The sequence below is a fragment of the Erpetoichthys calabaricus genome, chromosome 12 (genome assembly GCF_900747795.2).
Source record: "Erpetoichthys calabaricus chromosome 12, fErpCal1.3, whole genome shotgun sequence".
Classification (NCBI taxonomy): Eukaryota; Metazoa; Chordata; class Cladistia; order Polypteriformes; family Polypteridae; genus Erpetoichthys; species Erpetoichthys calabaricus.
The window spans coordinates 145,109,920-145,129,995 of NC_041405.2; the positions used below are offsets into that span (position 1 = coordinate 145,109,920).

At 45.6% G+C, this 20,076-nt stretch overlaps 1 protein-coding gene across 2 annotated transcripts in view; it reads left to right on the forward strand.

Moving 5' to 3' along the window:
• LOC114662801 (cyclic AMP-responsive element-binding protein 3-like protein 3-A) overlaps nucleotides 1-16,008 on the forward strand; it is a 36,496-nt gene extending 20,488 nt beyond the window's left edge. The window contains exons 5-10 of one of the 2 annotated variants that reach the window (XM_028816474.2): nucleotides 9,879-9,992; nucleotides 10,118-10,224; nucleotides 13,051-13,119; nucleotides 13,357-13,438; nucleotides 13,514-13,610; nucleotides 15,276-16,008. In XM_028816474.2, coding sequence (XP_028672307.1) covers nucleotides 9,879-9,992; nucleotides 10,118-10,224; nucleotides 13,051-13,119; nucleotides 13,357-13,438; nucleotides 13,514-13,610; nucleotides 15,276-15,634 — 828 coding nt within the window. In that variant the 3' untranslated portion in view covers nucleotides 15,635-16,008. The remainder of the gene's footprint in view (nucleotides 1-9,878; nucleotides 9,993-10,117; nucleotides 10,225-13,050; nucleotides 13,120-13,356; nucleotides 13,439-13,513; nucleotides 13,611-15,275) is intronic. The other variant, XM_028816475.2, reaches the window with a different exon arrangement.
• Nucleotides 16,009-20,076: the final 4,068 nt, after the last annotated feature.

Consider the following 20,076-nt stretch of genomic DNA (forward strand, 5'->3'; position numbering starts at 1 on the left):
GACTGACTGGTATCTGCTCCTTTGGGCAAGGAGGACCAGGATAAGCACTGCCAGAGCCTACAAAATGACCTCCAGCAGATCAATGGTGTAAATGTCTCTGACCAAACCATCAGAAACAGACTTCATGAGGGCAGCCTGAGGGCCTGACGTCTTCTAGTGGGCCCTGTGCTCACTGCTTGGCACCATGGAGTTCAGTTGGCATTTGCCATAGAATACCAGAATTGGCAGGTCCAATACTGGCACCCTGTGCTTTTCACAGATGAGAGCAGGTTCACCCTGAGCACATGTAACAGACTTGAAATGGTCTGGAGAAGCCGTGGAGAATGTTATGTTGCCTGTAACATCGCTCAGCATGACCGGTTTGGTGGTGGGTCAGTGATGGTCTGGGGAGGCATATCTATGGAGGGACGCACAGACCTCTACAGGCTAGACAACGACACCTTGACTTCCATTAGGTATCGGGATGAAATCCTTGGACCCATTGTCAGACCCTATGCTGGTGCAGTGGGTTCTGGGTTCCTCCTGGTGCACGACAATGCCCAGCCTCATGTGGCAAGAGGATGAAGGAATTGATACCATTGACTGACCCCCACACTCACTCGCCTGACCTCAATCCAATAGAACACCTCTGGGTGGGACATTATGTTTCGGTCCATCTGACGCCTCAGACTGTCCAGGAGCTCAGTGATGCCCTGGTTCAGATCTGAGAGGAGATCCCCCAGGACACCATCCGTTGTCTCATTAGGACATTGTCAGGCATGCATACAGACTACTGAGTACGATTTGGAGTTACTGCAATGAAATTTCGGCAAAATGGATGAGCCTGCCTGCCACTGCATCATTTTTTCCCCTTGATTTTCGGGGTGTCTTTGAGTTCAGCCCTCTGTCGGTTGATCATTTTCATTTCCATCAAATGATGTGGCGTCCTTTCATTCCTAACACATTACCAGTCCATAGCTGAAGAGATATCCAGCATTGAGATCTGATGTGTTTTCAAAGTGTTCCTTTAATTTTTTTGAGCAGTTAATATATTGTGGGGAACAGCCCGGACACAGACAGGCAGACATCATTGTAAGTCATCACACACGCTTTATTTACAATATTTACAAGTGAGAACACAGCACACAACCCAATACTCCCCCAAGTCCAGGCCACACCACGATGCCTTTCTTCAGGTCCGCCTCCACTCCTCTCCTCCCGAGCTCCATCCTCCTGCTCTCCCGACTCCAGCCATCGAATGGAGGGAGGCGGCCCCTTTTATAATCACCCGGATGTGCTTCAGGTGCCTCCCAGTGAGCGCCGGCTGGCACTCCCTGGTGTGGCGGAAGTGTCGGCCATGCACCCGGAAGCACACCGGGTGTTCCTGGTCTTCTTCCCCCCAGCATTTCCGGGTGTGGCGGAAGTGCTGAGGGCCAGGGCTCCACAGGCATCGGGGTGCCCCCTGGTGGTGACCACGGGCCCCTATAGGGTTGAGCTTCTAAGCTCTGTTCCCATGGTCCCCAAAGGCGTAAACTCTCCTCCGGTCCTTCATGACATCCCGGCTGGGTACCACCCCCAGCCACTCGCCACTATATATATATATATATATATATATATATATATATATATATATATATATATATATACTGTATATATATATATATATATTGAAAAGTAGGGGGCACCGGTAAGCCCCTAATCCCAAACACAAACATACAAGATTGTGTTTATTACACTAATACCTTATAAACACAAGCACAAGCATGTCATTTCTTCCACTCTCCTCTCCTCTTTCTACTGCTCTGCTCTCCCCCAGTCGAATGTTGCGTTACTGCCTCCCACCTCTGACTTGCATGGACAAGGCAGCACCGTTCCTTTTATTGAGTACCCAGCAGTACTTCTGAGTCATACTTGTCCTGTTAAGGTGGACCCAGGATCACTTCCAGTGATGTGACGTGGCCAGTTGGAAGTACTTCTCGGTTATAAGGAAGCCAGGGATGTCCTCCCCTGGTAGTGCCCTCTATCGTTCCCTCAGGGCACCTGTGGGTGTCGAAATTGGGACTCTATATGAGGGACACTGCCACCTAGTATAATGCAGGATGAACTTCTCCCTTTTGTCTTCTTTGTCAGTTCTGGTAGCCTTTGGGCATTCCAGTAAGGATGGGAATCATAAGGTGTTCACAGCACATCACTTTTTCCACATTTTGTTATGTTACAGCCTTATTCCAAAATGGATTAAAGTCATTTTTTTCCTCAGAATTCTACACACAACACCCCATAATGACAACGTGAAAAAAGTTTACTTGAGATTTTTGCAAATTTATTAAAAATAAAAAAATTGAGAAAGCACGTGTACATAAGTATTCACAGCCTTTGCCATGAAGCTCAAAATTCAGTTCAGGTGCATACTGTATCCCCTGATCATCCTTGAGATGTTTCTGCAGCTTCATTAGAGTCCACCTGTGGTAAATTCAGTTGACTGGACATGATTTGGAAAGGCACACACCTGTCTATATAAGGTCCCACAGTTGACAGTTCAAGTCAGAGCACAAACCAAGCATGAAGTCAAAGGAATTGTCTGTAGACCTCCGAGACAGGATTGTCTCGAGGCACATATCTGGGGAAGGTTACAGAAAAATTTCCGCTGCTTTGAAGGTTCCAATGAGCACAGTGGCCTCCATCATCCATAAGTGGAAGAAGTTCAAAACCACCAGGACTCTTCCTAGAGCTGGCCGACCATCTAAACTGAGCGATCAGGGGAGAAGGGCCTTAGTCAGGGAGGTGACCAAGAACCCAATGGTCACTCTGTCAGAGCTCCAGAGGTCCTCTGTGGAGAGAGGAGAACCTTCCAGAAGGACAACCATCTCTGCAGCAATCCACCAATCAGGCCTGTATGGTAGAGTGGCCAGACGGAAGCCACTCCTTAGTAAAAGGCACATGGCAGTCCACCTGGAGTTTGCCAAAAGGCACCTGAAGGACTCTCAGACCATGAGAAAGAAAATTCTCTGGAGTGATGAGACAAAGATTGAACTCTTTGGTGTGAATGCCAGGTGTCACGTTTGGAGGAAACCAGGCACCGCGCATCACCAGGCCAATACCATCCCTACAGTGAAGCATGGTGGTGGCAGCATCATGCTGTGGGGATGTTTTTCAGCGGCAGGGACTGGGAGACTAGTCAGGATAAATGGAAAGATGACTGCAGCAATGTACAGAGACATCCTGGATGAAAACCTGCTCTAGAGCGCTCTTGACCTCAGACTGGGGCGACGGTTCATCTTTCAGCAGGACAACGACCCTAAGCACACAGCCAAGATCTCAAAGGAGTGGCTTCAGGACAACTCTGTGAATGTCCTTGAGTGGCCCAGCCAGAGCCCAGACTTGAATCCGATTGAACATCTTTGCAGAGATCTTAAAATGGCTGTGCACCGACGCTTCCCATCCAACCTGATGGAGCTTGAGAGGTGCTGTAAAGAGGAATGGGCGAAACTGGCTAAGGATAGGTGTGCCAAGCTTGTGGCATCATATTCAAAAAGACTTGAGGCTGGAATTGCTGCCAAAGGTGCATCGACAAAGTATTGAGCAAAGGCTGTGAATACTTATGTACATGTGATTTCTCAGTTTTTTTATTTTTAATAAATTTGCAAAAACCTGAAGTAAACTTTTTTCACGTTGTCATTATGGGGTGTTGTGTGTAGAATTCTGAGGAAAAAAATGAATTTAATCCATTTTGGAATAAGGCTGTAACATAACAAAATGTGGAAAAAGTGATGCGCTGTGAATACTTTCCAGATGCACTGTGTTTATATATATATATATATTTGTCTGAGTCAGAAGAGTGGCTGCCTCTATAAAGGATGCTGATCTGGTCAGATTATGTAGATGACCTGCATGTGATTAGAAAGAGGCATTGGGTCATTCGTAAGGGAGTCTGACTTTAATGGACTGACCTACATTTCAGAGTCAGAGAGCAATACATTATTGAACAAAGAAATGCATATGAGAATCTGCGTTTGAGTTGGTATTAATTGGCTGTCTCTTTATAGAAGGCTGAACATGATTTTTGAGCGCGTACTTGTACGTTGGCATAGGTTCAACTTATCGTGGAGCCTGACTTTGTTCCATTGGCCTGAATATCAGATTCACAGTACATGCAATACATTATTGAACAAAGAATTTCATATACAAGGCGACGTGTAATAATTGAGTGTCATTTTAAAGGAGGCTGAAGCTGTCAGGTTGTGAAATTGGCGCGCATGTCGCTAGCAGCAGATATTGGGCTCATTCATCGAGAAGTCTGACTTTAATGCTTTGGCCTACATTTCAGGGTCAATGGGTGACCCTGCACTGCACAAAGAAATGATTATGAGATGCTGCCTGCTCTATGTCAGCAGAAAGAGGGCTGTTGATGCAATGGACTCCTTTGCCAAGGTGCCCGACTCTGTTAGAATGGCTTACATTCAGTTCAGTATTGAAATAAGAAATATGGACAAAAATCATCATGTCTGAGCATCAATAACCAATCAGATTATGGAGGTGACGGGCAATGGATAATTAAAACTGGCATGGTGGGAAGCATGTTTGAGTCCGCAGACTGTAGGCATCTCTTTAGAGGAGAACTGATCCTGCCTGCACAGTGTGCTTTTCAACCCTTGACAGTCAGCAGGGAGTGAGCATCTCGGTGAAACTTCCTAACAGGCTGAAACAGCGGATCAGTAATAGCCTCCCCGTCTAATATTATACGATGCATTCAGAAACATTCAGATCCTTGACGTTTTCCGAGTTGTTATGTTGTAGCCTGGTGCTGAAATTGTTTTAATTAATCATCTTCTCTCATCAAGGGCGGCACGGTGGCGCAGTGGGTAGTGCTGCTGCCTTGCAGTAAGGAGACCTGGGTTCGCTTCCTGGGTCCTCCCTGCATGGAGTTTGCATGTTCTCCCCGTGTCTGCATGGGTTTCCTCCGGGCACTCTGGTTTCCTCCCACAGTCCAAAGACATAGGTGGATTGGCGATTCTAAATTGGCCCTAGTGTATGTTTGTGTGTGTCCTGCGGTGGGTTGGCACCCTGCCCAGGACTGGTTCCTGCCTTGTGCCCTGTGTTGGCTGGGATTGGCTCCAGCAGACCCCCGTGACCCTGTGTTCGGATTCAGCGGGTTGGAAAATGGATGGATGGATGGATCTTCTCTCATCAAGCAGCAGAATAATAAACTGAAAAGACGATTTTAGCAATTTCTTTCAAAATAAAAAAATGGAAGTATCTTCTCGATACAAGTACTCCGACCCTTTTCTATGACGCTTTAAATCTGGCTCAGCCATACCTCATTCTATTGATCCTCGTTGAGGTGTTTCTACACCATGTTTGGAGCCCACCTAGGGTCAATTTAATAGATTGAGAAAATTTACGAAACGCACAGACCTGTCTGTAGAAGGTCCCACAGTTGACACAAAAACCACCAAGCCATGAAGCTAAAGGAACTGCCTGAAGAGCTTAAAGTCAGGACTGAGACACAAATCTGGGGAAGGCTGCAAGAAAACTTTTGGCAGCACTGATGGTTCCCAAGAGCACAGTGGCCTTCAAAATTCTTAAATGGAAGAAGTCCACCTGGCTAAACTTAACAATCCTGGGAGAAGGGCCTTCGAAAGAGAGATGGCCAGGAACCCAATGTTCACTCTAGCTGAGCTCCAGAGAACCCATGTGCAGATGGGAGAAACTTCTAGAAGGACAGCCATCCCTACAACACTCTACCAGTCAGGTCTTTATGACAGTGTGGCCAAACAAAAAGGCTCCCCTCAGTAAAAGACACACGGAAGCCCACTTGGAGTTTGCAAAGAGGCACCTAAAGGACTCTCAGACTATGAGAAACAGCATGCTGTGGTCTGATGAGATCAAGATAAGGGTCACGTCAAGAGGAAGCCAGGCGCCACTCGTACCCTATCCAGTGGTGAAGCGTGGCTATGGCAGCATTAAGCCATGGGCTTGTTTTCCAGCAGCAGGGGCTGGCAAAGCTGAAAGGAGCAAAGCACAGAGATATCCTTAATGAAAACCTGCTTTCGAGAGTTCTGGACCACAGACTGAGTAGAAGGTTCAACATCCAGTAGGACAAAGCAATGACAACACAGGAGCCGCTGAAGGACAACTCTGTGAATGTTCTTGAGTTGCTCAGTCAGAGCCCCAGACTTGAATCCAAAAACATCTGTAGGGAGACCTGAAAATGGCAGCACACCGAAGGTCTCCATCTAAACAGGACAGAGCTTGAGAGGATCTGCAGAGAAGACTAGCAGCAAATCCCCAAATCCAGTTATGCCAAGCTAGTCGTATGAAACCCAAGAAGACACCAAGCTGGAATTGCTTTCAAAGGAGCTCCAACACAGTCAAGAATTTAAAAAGTGTTAATACTCGTGTCCATGGGATATTTCAGTTTTTCCAAGAGTTCCTAAACTTTCTTGTTGAGGGAAGTACTAGGGTGTTGTAGCATGTCAGCCATTATGAATGTAGTGAGAAGTCAAGCAAAATGTCACCTTTTATTGGCTAACTAAAAAGCTTACAATATACAAGCCTTCAAGACAACTCAGGCCCCTTCTTCAGGTGAGATTGAATGTTGTTGAGGGATAAAAATGCAAAATGTGACAGGGGGTCTGAATACTTTCTGAAGGCACTGTACTGTATGCCTTGTTTAATAAATAACACATTTTGTGTGGGGTGCCCCAGAGGAGTGTCATTAATCCACAGTCTTCGTCAAATGACTCTTTCATCAGTTGTCCCACAAATTGATCACCCTCATCTGTGAAGGCGGTATGCTTAAGTGTACAAACAGGCAGGGGTTACATTTGTCTGACTTTATCACAGTGTGACAGTGTGGCTTGAACCCGACACCGTCAGTACTGTAACCGAGATGAGCGTGGCAGATGAGGACAAAACACAGCCAAGCAAGAGGATGGTAAAAAGTGCAAGTGCTTTTATTAAAAACTCAACAAAAACCAAGTGTTCAAAAAGGGCAGTGCTCAAAAATTAATAAATAATCCATAAAAACATCCAAGTGTTAGTGGAGGTTAAAATGATCAAATAAACAAGTCCATAAAAAATGAGGTTAAAATTCCGGCAGGAGACTTCTTTAAACTCCTCAATCCCCAGTGCTTCCCTTTAAAAACCAACGCCTTCTCCGGATCATTCTACTCGGACCTCACAGCACGGAGAGACGTCCACCAACAAGCACAGACATCCTTCAAATCTGTCCCGGGTCACCGCCGCCCAATCCACAGCATTCCACGGGAAGCCATCGGACCCTGCTCCCTCCCGCGCCCACCGCTGCCTTTCCAGGCCCCACCCAGTGAAAGCGCACCATCCTCCTACAGCAGGCTGCCAATTGCAGGCTCCACCCGGTGAGAGGACACTCCTAAGCATAACGATCACTCCTGCTCCCCGGTTGCTCAACAGGAGCGATCCTTGTGCCCCCTCCTGAGCGCTGGCCACATGCTACTTCCTGGGGCACCATGCTCTCTCTCTCTCTATCTCTCTAAGCACCTGCTCACTCGTCCTCCTGCTTTTCTCTCCATCTCACTAATCTTTCACTTCACTTCACTTCACTTCACTTCACTTCACTTCACTTCACTTCACTTCACTAGACGAGACGAGACTTCTTCCCGTTTCTGTTATGCCAGCTCATTCTTAAGGCTCCATCAGTGCAGTGTCTCAATTGCACACCGCAGGAAGCCAATGAACCAATTAAGAAAGGCCAGACCTTCACGTGCAGGTGCGTCACGCCCCAATTACTCCACCAACTCCCTGCAGCTGTGTGAGTGCGCCCACAGAGAAGGAGCCGACTAATTGATTGTTTATTATAAACGGCCACTCTTTTTGAGCCACGGACCCTCTATAGAAAGGAAGAAGAAGAATATATTAAGAAGAAGGATGCCTCATGCCTGGACAAACTGGTGAGGAAAGCAGGCTCTATTGTAGGCATGGAGCTGGACAGTTTGACATCCATGGCAGAGCGATGGAAGCTCAGCAGGCTCCTATCAATTATGGAGAATCCACTGCATCCACTGAACAGGATCATCTCCAGACAGAAGAGCAGCTTCAGCGACAGACTGCTGTCAATGTCCTGCTCCACTGACAGACTGAGGAGATCATTCCTCCACCACACTATGCGACTCTTCAATTCCACCCGGGGGGGTAAACATTAACATTACACAAAGTTATTGTCTGTCTGTATACCTGCATTGTTATCACTCTTTAATTTAATATTTTCTTTATCAGTATGCTGCTGCTGGAGTATGTGAATTTCCCCTTGGGATTAATAAAGTATCTATCTATCTATCTATCTATCTATCTATCTATCTATCTATCTATCTATCTATCTATCTATCTATCTATCTATCTATCTATCTATCATATACCTCATTTCACATCTATCTATCTATCTATCTATCTATCTATCTATCTATCTATCTATCTATCTATCTATCTATCTATCTATCTATCTATCTATCTATCTATCATATACCTCATTTTATATCTATCTATCTATCTATCTATCTATCTATCTATCTATCTATCTATCTATCTATCTATCTATCTATCTATCTATCTATCATATACCTCATTTCACATCTATCTATCTATCTATCTATCTATCTATCTATCTATCTATCTATCTATCTATCTATCTATCTATCTATCTATCTATCATATACCTCATTTCACATCTATCTATCTATCTATCTATCTATCTATCTATCTATCTATCTATCTATCTATCTATCTATCTATCTATCTATCTATCTATCTATCTATCTATCATATACCTCATTTCACATCTATCTATCTATCTATCTATCTATCTATCTATCTATCTATCTATCTATCTATCTATCTATCTATCTATCTATCTATCTATCATATACCTCATTTCACATCTATCTATCTATCTATCTATCTATCTATCTATCTATCTATCTATCTATCTATCTATCTATCTATCTATCATATACCTCATTTCACATCTATCTATCTATCTATCTATCTATCTATCTATCTATCTATCTATCTATCTATCTATCTATCTATCATATACCTCATTTCACATCTATCTATCTATCTATCTATCTATCTATCTATCTATCTATCTATCTATCTATCTATCTATCTATCATATACCTCATTTCACATCTATCTATCTATCTATCTATCTATCTATCTATCTATCTATCTATCTATCTATCATATACCTCATTTCACATCTATCTATCTATCTATCTATCTATCTATCTATCTATCTATCTATCTATCTATCTATCTATCTATCTATCTATCTATCTATCTATCTATCATATACCTCATTTCACATCTATCTATCTATCTATCTATCTATCTATCTATCTATCTATCTATCTATCTATCTATCTATCTATCTATCATATACCTCATTTCACATCTATCTATCTATCTATCTATCTATCTATCTATCTATCTATCTATCTATCTATCTATCTATCTATCTATCTATCTATCTATCTATCTATCATATACCTCATTTCACATCTATCTATCTATCTATCTATCTATCTATCTATCTATCTATCTATCTATCTATCTATCTATCTATCTATCTATCTATCTATCTATCTACCACACACAGGCACATAACGCTGGGGTATTCCATAAAGAAGCATCATTTTGGAAGTGGACCTTGTTCTGCACATTTGAATCCGTAGACAGAGGGAGGCTGACTTGGTCAGGCTGTGTTAATTCTGCAGTGGATATCCGTGTAAAGGAACTTCACCCTCTCTGTAGTTGGGTAGCTGGGCTGGGGTCTCGGGGCTCGCTTTCTGCGAAGTCTAGCGGGGCAGAATACCTGACTGAGGTAGCGGTGGACTTCACTCACAATATCCTCTCTCACACAGCAGCCTGTGCAGCAAACCCAGCAGCTATGTCAAGAGTTGGTCCTGAATGAAGATGAAAAGAAGCTTTTGGCTAAAGAAGGCATCTCTCTGCCGAGCCAGCTGCCACTGACCAAGGTAAGCTACTACGCACATTGGCGTGCCTGCGAGATGAATCCCACTCGTGAGGACACGTGTGGCCGTTCAACCTCCTTACACACAGCGAACTTCTGACATGGCTGCTTACTTCAATCCCCTTTCAGTACGAAGAACGCATTCTGAAGAAGATTCGTCGGAAGATACGGAATAAGCAGTCCGCCCAGGAGAGCCGAAAAAAGAAAAAGGAGTACATCGACGGGCTGGAGAGCAGGTAGAGGGGTAGTGCCCATGAAATTGTTGGGGGGTGGGAGAACATAATTTAGGATGTCAGAGGGAGAATAACGTAATCCTGAAGAACATCAGACAAGTTTATAAAAGAGTAGAGTGTACAGTGGGTGGGAGCCGGGCAGTGGTGGCATTATAATATTTAGTATGCAGGGGGAGAGTAATGCTGAGCCTACACTGCAAAGAGTAAAACACAATTCTCACCACTAGGGGCAGTAGAGAAGCATGAAGATCATGATCAGGAGCTCTAGTAGGTGCACACAATACACAGCAAGCCACCCACCGACATGTACTTGTTCTCCTCACCACTAGAGGGCAGGGGAGACACACGCAGATTATATCCAGCTCAATGGGGAGAACAGTGCAGTCGGCACCACTAGGGGGCAGCAATGACAATATCAATACCAACGCCTTAAATGGACCATGAGAAAAAAAAAATACAGCCACTAAACCATTAGGGGACGAGGAAGACGTCTTGCATATAAAACTCTGTGTTCTTTGGGGGAAACACATGAAATCCATACAGCTAGGAAGTTGGAGAGGGGACTTCAGGATACACTGACCGTTCACTTTGTGAGGTCCATCAGGCTTTTCTTCAGAATCAACTGCAGCATTTTATATGCAGAATAGAACCTTCAAATCAGGTGGAAGGTGTTAATGGATTGTCTATGTGCGTAATTCAGACTAAAGATTTAAGTAGCTTTCCACATGACATGTCAGTAGGCGAATCGGTGTATCAGAGCCAGCAGCCCTGCTGGGATTTTCAGAGATGATAGTGTCAAGGGTTGAAGAGAGTTCTATTTATACCATTAGGTGGGATTGAAAAAGAGGAGGTGAATTTGAAGAGCTAGGGGTCAGGAGAAAGAAATGACAAAAAATAAGTCCCAGTGTCAAAAAAAAAATTCTCAAGTGACACCACTAGGGGGCGAAAAACATAAACGACACCTCTGTGAGCAGGAAGGATTAAACAGGAAAACACAGCAGTAGGTGGCAGGAGAGATGAGAAAAGGGATCCCACCACTAGGGGGCAGCAGGAAGAAGTGCCGAGCATAGACCACTAAGTGTCAGAACAGGGTAAGAGTACACAGCACTAGAGGTAGTGAGGAGAAGTGCAGTGAGCACACAGTTAGGGTGCAGGAGGGTTTAGAGCATAAACAGACCACTAGGGGGTGATAAAGAGAAAGGAAAAATACACACCACTTGGGGGTAGCAGGAAGAAGTGCCGAGCACAGACCACTAGGAGGCAGTAAAGGTTAAGAGCACAAACTGCTAGAGGTAGTGAGGAGTAGTACAGTGAGCACACAGTTATGGTGCAGGGGGAGTTCCGAACAAAAAACAGCCACCAGTGGGCAGTAAAGAAAAAGGAAGAATACACAAGACTAGGGGGTAGCAGGAAAAAGTACACAGCACAGACCACTAGGAGGCAGTAGAGATTAACAGTACACACCTCTAGAGACAGTGCTGAGAAAAACAGTGAACACCCAGTTAGGGCGTAGAGCAGAAAACAGACCACTAGGGGGCATTAAAGAGAAGGGGAGAATACACAACACTAGAGGGCAGTAAAGATAAGGGAAGAATACACACCTCTTGGGGTGGCAGCAGAAAGAATTGCACAGCACAGACCACTAGGAGGCAGTAAAGGATAAGACTTTAAACTGCTAGAGGCAGTGGGAAGAAGTACAGTGAGCACAGAGTTAGGGCACAGGACAGTTCAGTGCAGAAAACCAACCACTTGGGGGCAGTAAGGAGGAACGAAGAGCACATACTGTACCACTAGGGTACATGAAGAAGAAGAAGAGCAAAATATCCACCTCAGAGTTTCTTTAGGAATTGGTTAGAATTGTCATTTGATTTATTTTCTTTTCCATTTTTATGTTATTGTTAACCTTGCAAAGAGCTTTGTGATGGTGCACTTAGTGAATTTTATTATTTAAAATACGTTTGATAGATTTAAAGGCCAGGAGACCACAGAAAAGGATTTATAACATGGGAAAGTAGAAAGAAACAAGAGTCTAACTTTGGCCACTAGGAGGCAGGAGATAGCAATTAAGAACCTACAGCTACAGATACACAGGGGCCAAAAGCCTTAAATGGGGGTGGGGGGGTGGGGGGGGGATCAAGACAGAGAAGGGACAGAACAGAGGATGGAAGGAAGGGAGAATCATAGAGTCCAGTGTAGCACAGAAGACAGAAACAGAGCTTACAACATGAGTACAGCAAGGCAGACAGTAGGTTTCTGTCCCCCCTGGCCATCGGACCTTCCTCTTATTCTATGTTAATTAATGTTGCCTTATTTTAATTCTGACTTTGTCTTTTATTTTTCTTTTCTTCATTATGTAAAGCACTTTGAACTACATTTTTTGTATGAAAATGTGCTATATAAATAAATGTTGTTGTTGGATTTGGGCCACTAGGGGGAACAAGAGAGAAAAGTGCAAAATGTAGAAGAGCAGTGTAAGCGACAGAGAAGTGCACTGTGTAAACCACTAGGGGGCAGGAGGGAGACGTGCAGGGCACACACCACTTCAGCAGAGAGAAGTGTAAAATGGCAGAAGGACATAAGACTGACACCACTAGGGGGCAGGAGGGAGACATTCAGGGTACATACCACTAGGGGGCAGGAGGGAGAAGTGCAGAATTAGAACTAGCAGAATTTGGATTGAAAATCACAGAGTTTTAAACCCTGAGCAGAGCATGATGGAGGGCAGCTGGCTTTAAAGCACTAGTGCCAGGCAGGTGGGCTGGGCATATAATTGGCATTATGAAAGTTCCTTAGTTACCGTGTTGCTTTTTTTTGTCTCCTCCCCAACAGAATGGCAGCTTGCAATGCCCAAAACCAAGAACTGCAGAGGAAGGTGTTTCAGCTGGAGAAGCACAACATGTAAGCACTCCCGGTTTATGTTCTGTGCTAAGACTGCGAAGTGTTTAGTCCCAGGGGGTGACACTCGTGATGCCCAGGCTCCAACAGCTTTGCCACCCTCATCCACTCCCCTTACCCAGCGCACTTTTTCCTAATGTTTTGACTCTTGTGTGCTCTGTTGATCACCTTGCCACAATGTTCGCTGTCAGACGCGCTGTATCAAATCAACATGGGTCGTTGCTCTCCACTTTGTCGCAGGTCTCTGATGGAGCAGCTCAGGAAGCTGCAGGCTCTCGTCATGAACGGCTCCAAGGCGGCACAGACTGGCACGTGCATCATGGTAAGACTGGCCTTGTGACTCTGCGTTGGCTCGCATGCTGTGGTGCCCCTCATTGAATTTGATCCCATCTCCTAGGTCCTGGTCCTGTCCTTCTCCCTCATCTTCCCCAGCCTGCACACCTTCTCAGAGGGCAATGTGGCTTATGAAGACGCAGACTTCCTGCCCGTCCGAGGTGAGCACCATGTCCCAGCATCTTGCTTTGGTGTAGCCATTTTGTATTGGCTGTTGAATCTCTCTTGACTCGTCCATCTCATCTCCGCAGTGCCTTCTGTGTTTGGTGGAGTCTCAGCACTGTGGTGTGTCACTCTCACATGCCCCTCTGCAGTTCTCACTCCCTCTCGTACCTCCGTGTAATCGTCCCCCTCTTATTTTTCTTCACCATTTGGCTTTACCCTTCCACCTCTTCACTATTACCTCATGGAGATGTCTCTCACTTCTCACTGTTGTGTCTCCCCGTCTTTCTGTCTCACTCTTGCTTGTCTTCAGCTTGTTGTTCCAGTCTTGTATTTCTCCACCGTTGTTTCATTTCACACCAGCGAGCCAATCTCAGGTATTCCTATCCTTTTATCTCACTCTCAGTTTCCTTCACTATTCACATATCTTTCTGTCTCACTACCGTATCACTCCTACATACTCGCTCTTCTGTTTTAACTCTCATTTCTTTCTACTGTAGCAACCTCTCTCACTCTTTTTTGGACATCATGGTCTCACTCTTGTGTGGCTACACTATTAACACATCAGTGTTCTCCTTGGCCTTCTTTCTCACTCTTTTATTTTCTTTCACAGTTCTGTCTCACTCTAGCATTTTGCACCTGTTTGTGTCAGCTCTGTTTCTCCACACCATTGTCTCACTCTTACATTTGTTTTCTCTCTTTGTATCTCAGTTTTTCATTTGATTGCCCTTCTATCTCACTCTCTCTTTCACTATCAAGTTGTCTCCTTCCCCTGCTTTTCTGATGTCCTGACCCACTCTTGTCATTTGTCCTCACTCTTTAAACTCTTCACTATTGTATCTTACCCATATGTCTTTTCACTATTGTGTCGCTCAGGTGTTCTGTCTCACTCTAGTGCTATGCACCTTTTTGTGTCACTTCCGTATTTGTCTCACTCTTGTATTTGTTTTTCTCTTTGTTTTGTTTTTTTGTTTTATTGTCCCTCTGTGTCACTCTCACTTTCCTTCACTATCAAGTCGTTTGTTGTGTTGTCTCCCTCCTCTACTTTTCTGATGTTCCATCTCACTCTCGTGCCTCATTGCCATTTGTCCTCACTATTTAAACTCTTCAACTTTGTATCTTACTTGTGTGTCTTTTCACTATTGTGTCTCTCTGGCGGTCCGTCTCACTCGGATTATCATTCACTCATCAGTCCAAGTCTTGTATGTCTTTGCAATTGCATCTCACTCTTAACATTTGTGACTCTCTAGTGTTCTGTCTCACTCTAGTGTTATGCACCCTTTTGTGACAGTTCTGTATCTCATTCTTATTGTCTCACTCCAGTTTTTTTGTATTGTTATCACTCTCCTTTCCCTTCACTCTGGTGTCTCTTTGTTTTCCATCCCATCATTCATTTGCCAGTCTTCCCCATTTGTCTCTTTACAATTGTGTCTCACTCTTGTGTCTCCATGTTCTCACATACCACTCCTGTGTTTCTTTGCTGGTGGTCCTCACTCACTCCTTGAGCACTTCACTGTTCTTTCTCACTCTCGAGTCTCTCCAGCATTCTGTCTCACTCTTTCTGTCTGTGTCTCGCTGGTGTCTTGTCCTGCTCTCTCTCGTCTGCCCCAATAGTTTGTTCCTCATTTCTCAATCACCCCATAAACTCCTCCTTGTCTCCGCAGTGCAGTCCCGCTCACTCCATGATGTTGCCTTCTCCCGTTTTGCCGTGATGCATGAAAAGCAGCCCGCTGCTGCCGCCGCAGCCAACCCAGATGCCTTCACCGCCCTCCCTGAGTATTCTGGAGAAGAAGGTGCCAAGTCAGTGAAGGTGACCTCCCTCCTCAATGAGCTCCTGTCGAGCCGACGACTGGGGGGGCGAGAGTCCAACCCCGCTCAGAACCTCAGCCATGATGACCTCAACCTGGAGGCTGCCCACCACCTCCACCCTGACCCCATCTCAGGCGGTGGAGTGACAGTCCTGACGTGGCCTGAAAGCCGTGGGGGTGAGCAGCTTCACCCGCTTCACGCAGACGAGATGTGAGAGCACAGCGGGGACGGACTTGGGAAGACCTGAGGACCCTGATGATCCTGGACCTCAACGGAGAGACTGGCCTTGTGGGGTCAGTCCAGTAGGTCTGTAAATGTGGACAAAGCTGACCACGAAGACCACAGTGCAGAATGAGCCCTCGTGAAAAGTGTAACAAAAATTAGTGAGAGCCGCCCTGCCGTCATGGACTACAGAGACACTCGGCACCGGGCTCAGCCGGCAGCGCTTTTAGTTTACCAATCGTGTGTAGAGTTGTGACAAACTTAGAAACGCCAGCAGACGCGCACTTCCATGTACCAATCTATGTTGTATACTCGAGATACGCATCAAGGGTGATATTGAAATTGAATAAACGGTGAAAGGTGAAAGGGACGAGTCCGATATCTGAGCTCACATGGGCAGGACCAGAAACGAGAGCTGAATGTCATCTTGAGGTCCAATGTGTGGAGGAAGTGAAGGGGTTAAAGGAGAGCCAGGGGTCTTCACTGGTGGTCACACTGGACCACTCCAGCCAGATCAATCAAGCAATCAATCTATCTATGTTTTACTTTATATAGTGCCTTTCACATCTATCTATCTATCTACAGTGCATCCGGAAAGTATTCACAGCGCATCACTTTTCCCACATTTTGTTATGTTACAGCCTTATTCCAAAATGGATTAAATTCATTTTTTTCCTCAGAATTCTACACACAACACCCCATAATGACAACGTGAAAAAAGTTTACTTCAGGTTTTTGCAAATTTATTAAAAATAAAAAAACTGAGAAATCCCATGTACATAAGTATTCACAGCCTTTGCTCAATACTTTGTCGATGAACCTTTGGCAGCAATTACAGCCTCAAGTCTTTTTGAATATGATGCCACAAGCTTGGCACACCTATCCTTGGCCAGTCTCGCCCATTCCTCTTTGCAGCACCTCTCAAGCTCCATCAGGTTGGATGGGAAGCGTCGGTGCACAGCCATTTTAAGATCTCTCCAGAGATGTTCAATCGGATTCAAGTCTGGGCTCTGGCTGGGCCACTCAAGGACATTCACAGAGTTGTCCTGAAGCCACTCCTTTGATATCTTGGCTGTGTGCTTAGGGTCGTTGTCCTGCTGAAAGATGAACCGTCGCCCCAGTCTGAGGTCAAGAGCGCTCTGGAGCAGGTTTTCATCCAGGATGTCTCTGTACATTGCTGCAGTCATCTTTCCATTTATCCCGACTAGTCTCCCAGTCCCTGCCGCTGAAAAACATCCCCACAGCATGATGCTGCCACCACCATGCTTCACTGTAGGGATGGTATTGGCCTGGTGATGAGCGGTGCCTGGTTTACTCCAAACGTGACGCCTGGCATTCACACCAAAGAGTTCAATCTTTGTCTCATCACACCAGAGAATTTTCTTTCTCATGGTCTGCGAGTCCTTCAGGTGCCTTTTGGCAAACTCCAGGCAGGCTGCCATGTGCCTTTTATTAAGGAGTGGCTTCCTTCTGGCCACTCTACCATACAGGCCTGATTGGTGGATTGCTGCAGAGATGGTTGTCCTTCTGGAAGGTTCTCCTCTCTCCACAGAGGACCTCTGGAGCTCTGACAGAGTGACCATCGGGTTCTTGGTCACCTCCCTGACTAAGGCCCTTCTCCCCAATCGCTCAGTTTAGATGGCCGGCCAGCTCTAGGAAGAGTCCTGGTGGTTTTGAACTTCTTCCACTTACGGATGATGGAGGCCACTGTGCTCATTGGGACCTTCAAAGCAGCAGAAATTTTTCTGTAACCTTCCCCAGATTTATGCCTCGAGACAATCCTGTCTCGGAGGTCTACAGACAATTCCTTTGACTTCATGCTTGGTTTGTGCTCTGACATGAACTGTCAACTGTGGGACCTTCTATAGACAGGTGTGTGCCTTTCCAAATCATGTCCAGTCAACTGAATTTACCACAGGTGGACTCCAATGAAGCTGCAGAAACATCTCAAGGATGATCAGGGGAAACAGGATGCACCTGAGCTCAATTTGAGCTTCATGGCAAAGGCTGTGAATACTTATGTACATGTGCTTTCTCAATTTTTTTATTTTTAATAAATTTGCAAAAACCTCAAGTAAACTTTTTTCACGTTGTCATTATGGGGTGTTGTGTGTAGAATTCTGAGGAACAAAATGAATTTAATCCATTTTGGAATAAGGCTGTAACATAACAAAATGTGGAAAAAGTGATGTGCTGTGAATACTTTCCGGATGCACTCTATCTATCTATCTATCTATCTATCTATCTATCTATCTATCTATCTATCTATCTATCTATCTATCTATCTATCTATCTATCTATCTAGCCAGGCATCTACATCTGATGTAACCAAAGGTCCTAGTGACATGTTTGGACTCGGGCATTACCGGTTAAACACCATCTGGAAGGCTGGGATGAAGGGTTGGGATGAAGGGTTGGGATGAAGGCTGACTGGGAGAGCGTCAGGAAAACGGCACCCCTTTAAAGATGGGGCTGCTGCTGAAGGGCCAGGGAATGGGGACCACCACCTCGGCCACACCAGTTCTGCAGGACAGGGTGTGCACAGCTGATTGGGACCTCCAGCCTAAATATCTGCGCTCCACCACAATCTCACATCATGCTAGCGTCTCAGGGGCACAGGTGACATGTGCCTGAATTCCAGCAGATGTGAGCGCTGATAGCAGCGGCCATTAAAATGCTAATTCTCTCTTGGTGACACGCGGCCCCCCGACTCTGCAGGGAGAGTGAGCGCCCCTGACCTTTCGCAGTTACAAGCCGACGCTGGATCGTTATCTGCCTCAGACCTCGCAAATGCAAATGTGGCCCTTGCTTGAATTAACGGAGCGCTGCTATAGAAACACGCCGGCTTGTCTGCCATGGCTTGCTTTTCTTTGTTGGCCTTTCTTTTTACCAAAGTGATTTTCAACTTTGCTTAGAATATGAATTATCTGTGGACGTTACAGGCTCCTCCTACTCGCCAGCCCACCAATCAAATCGGGGTCAGTCAGTCAGTCAGTCAGTCATTTTCCAACCTGCCATATCCTAACACAGGGTCATGGGGGTCTGCTGGAGCCAATCCCAGCCAGCACAGGGCGCAAGGCAGGAACAAACCCTGGGCAGGACACACACCAAGCAAACACACTGGGGACAATTTAGGATTGTCAATGCACCTAACCTGCATGTCTTTGGAGGAAACCCACGCAGACACGGGGAGAACGTGCAAACTCCACGGAGGGAGGACCTGGGAAGCGAACCCAGGTCTCCTAACTGCGAGGCAGCAGCGCTACCCACTGTGCCACCATGATGCCCCAAATCGGGGTGCAAGGTGTAATTTGATTGTGTGGCTTATCAGCAGTGGCGTCACAGGTCCCACAGTCAACTCCAGCAACACCAGCTGCTCCCATAGCTCAAGAGAACTGGGGAACTCTACACTACGAGAGGGTCTTGGATCAAATGTTCTGAATGTTTAAGAGTGGGGCCCTCAGGTTGAATTGTATACTGGGAAGGCTGCAATCCCAGTTTAATCCATCAGTCCATTTTCAAAGCAGCTTGAAAAGATTTGGAGTCAGCAAAAAGGCTGGGAGACCTGAGCAGTCCAAAAGAGCCTCACCCCAAACCAGCCATCTCCCAGCACTTCTACCTGCAGGCTGTGGCCTAAATGGGCCCAAAAACGGGAAAGTTCAAAATTCCTATCAAACTCCAAAACACTTTAGCTGGCTCTTTTAGGTGAAAGGAAGCCATAAACAAAACAAAAAAAAACAAAACTTTTGGCTTGAAGATGCAATCCAGCCCAAAAAATGATGAATTAAAATACAGGGTGATTCAAAAAGCTTCATCCCATTTCAAAGTGCTATACTTTTACAATCGTGAGGCGCCTGGGAACCAATCAGATACCACCTGAAAGAGGGGGCCATAGAGTGTCCGACTGTCACTGGAAGATGGCTCCCTTCAGGCCGTGCGCTTCATCAACAACGAGCTCCCTCATCGCTGTAAAGGAGCCCACGGTTTGGCACTCCACTTCTAGCCCCCCAAGACCACCAGATATCGCGCCAGGTGACTTTTTTTTTGTGGGGGTACGTTAAGGATTCTGTGTTTGTGCCACCTCTCCCAACAACACTGGATGATCTCTGTGAGCCGTGAGTACAGTGACACCCGACATGCTCAATCGAGTGTGGGATGAGTTTGACTATCGCGTTGTTGTCCGCACAGCTGGAGGAGGTCATATTGAGCAAGTGCGCCCTCTGCTGGCTGGGATTGGCTCCAGCGGACCCCCGTGACCCTGTGTTAGGACGATGACTGACTGACTTTATGCTCACCTAAACCATTTACAATTTACTGCATTGTTCAGCAATGATTTACAAGTGAAATAAACCATTTTGAAGTCGGATGAATCTTTTTGAATCACCCAGTACAGTATTCAAAAATAGAAAACGAATAAACACTACAAGGCCAAAA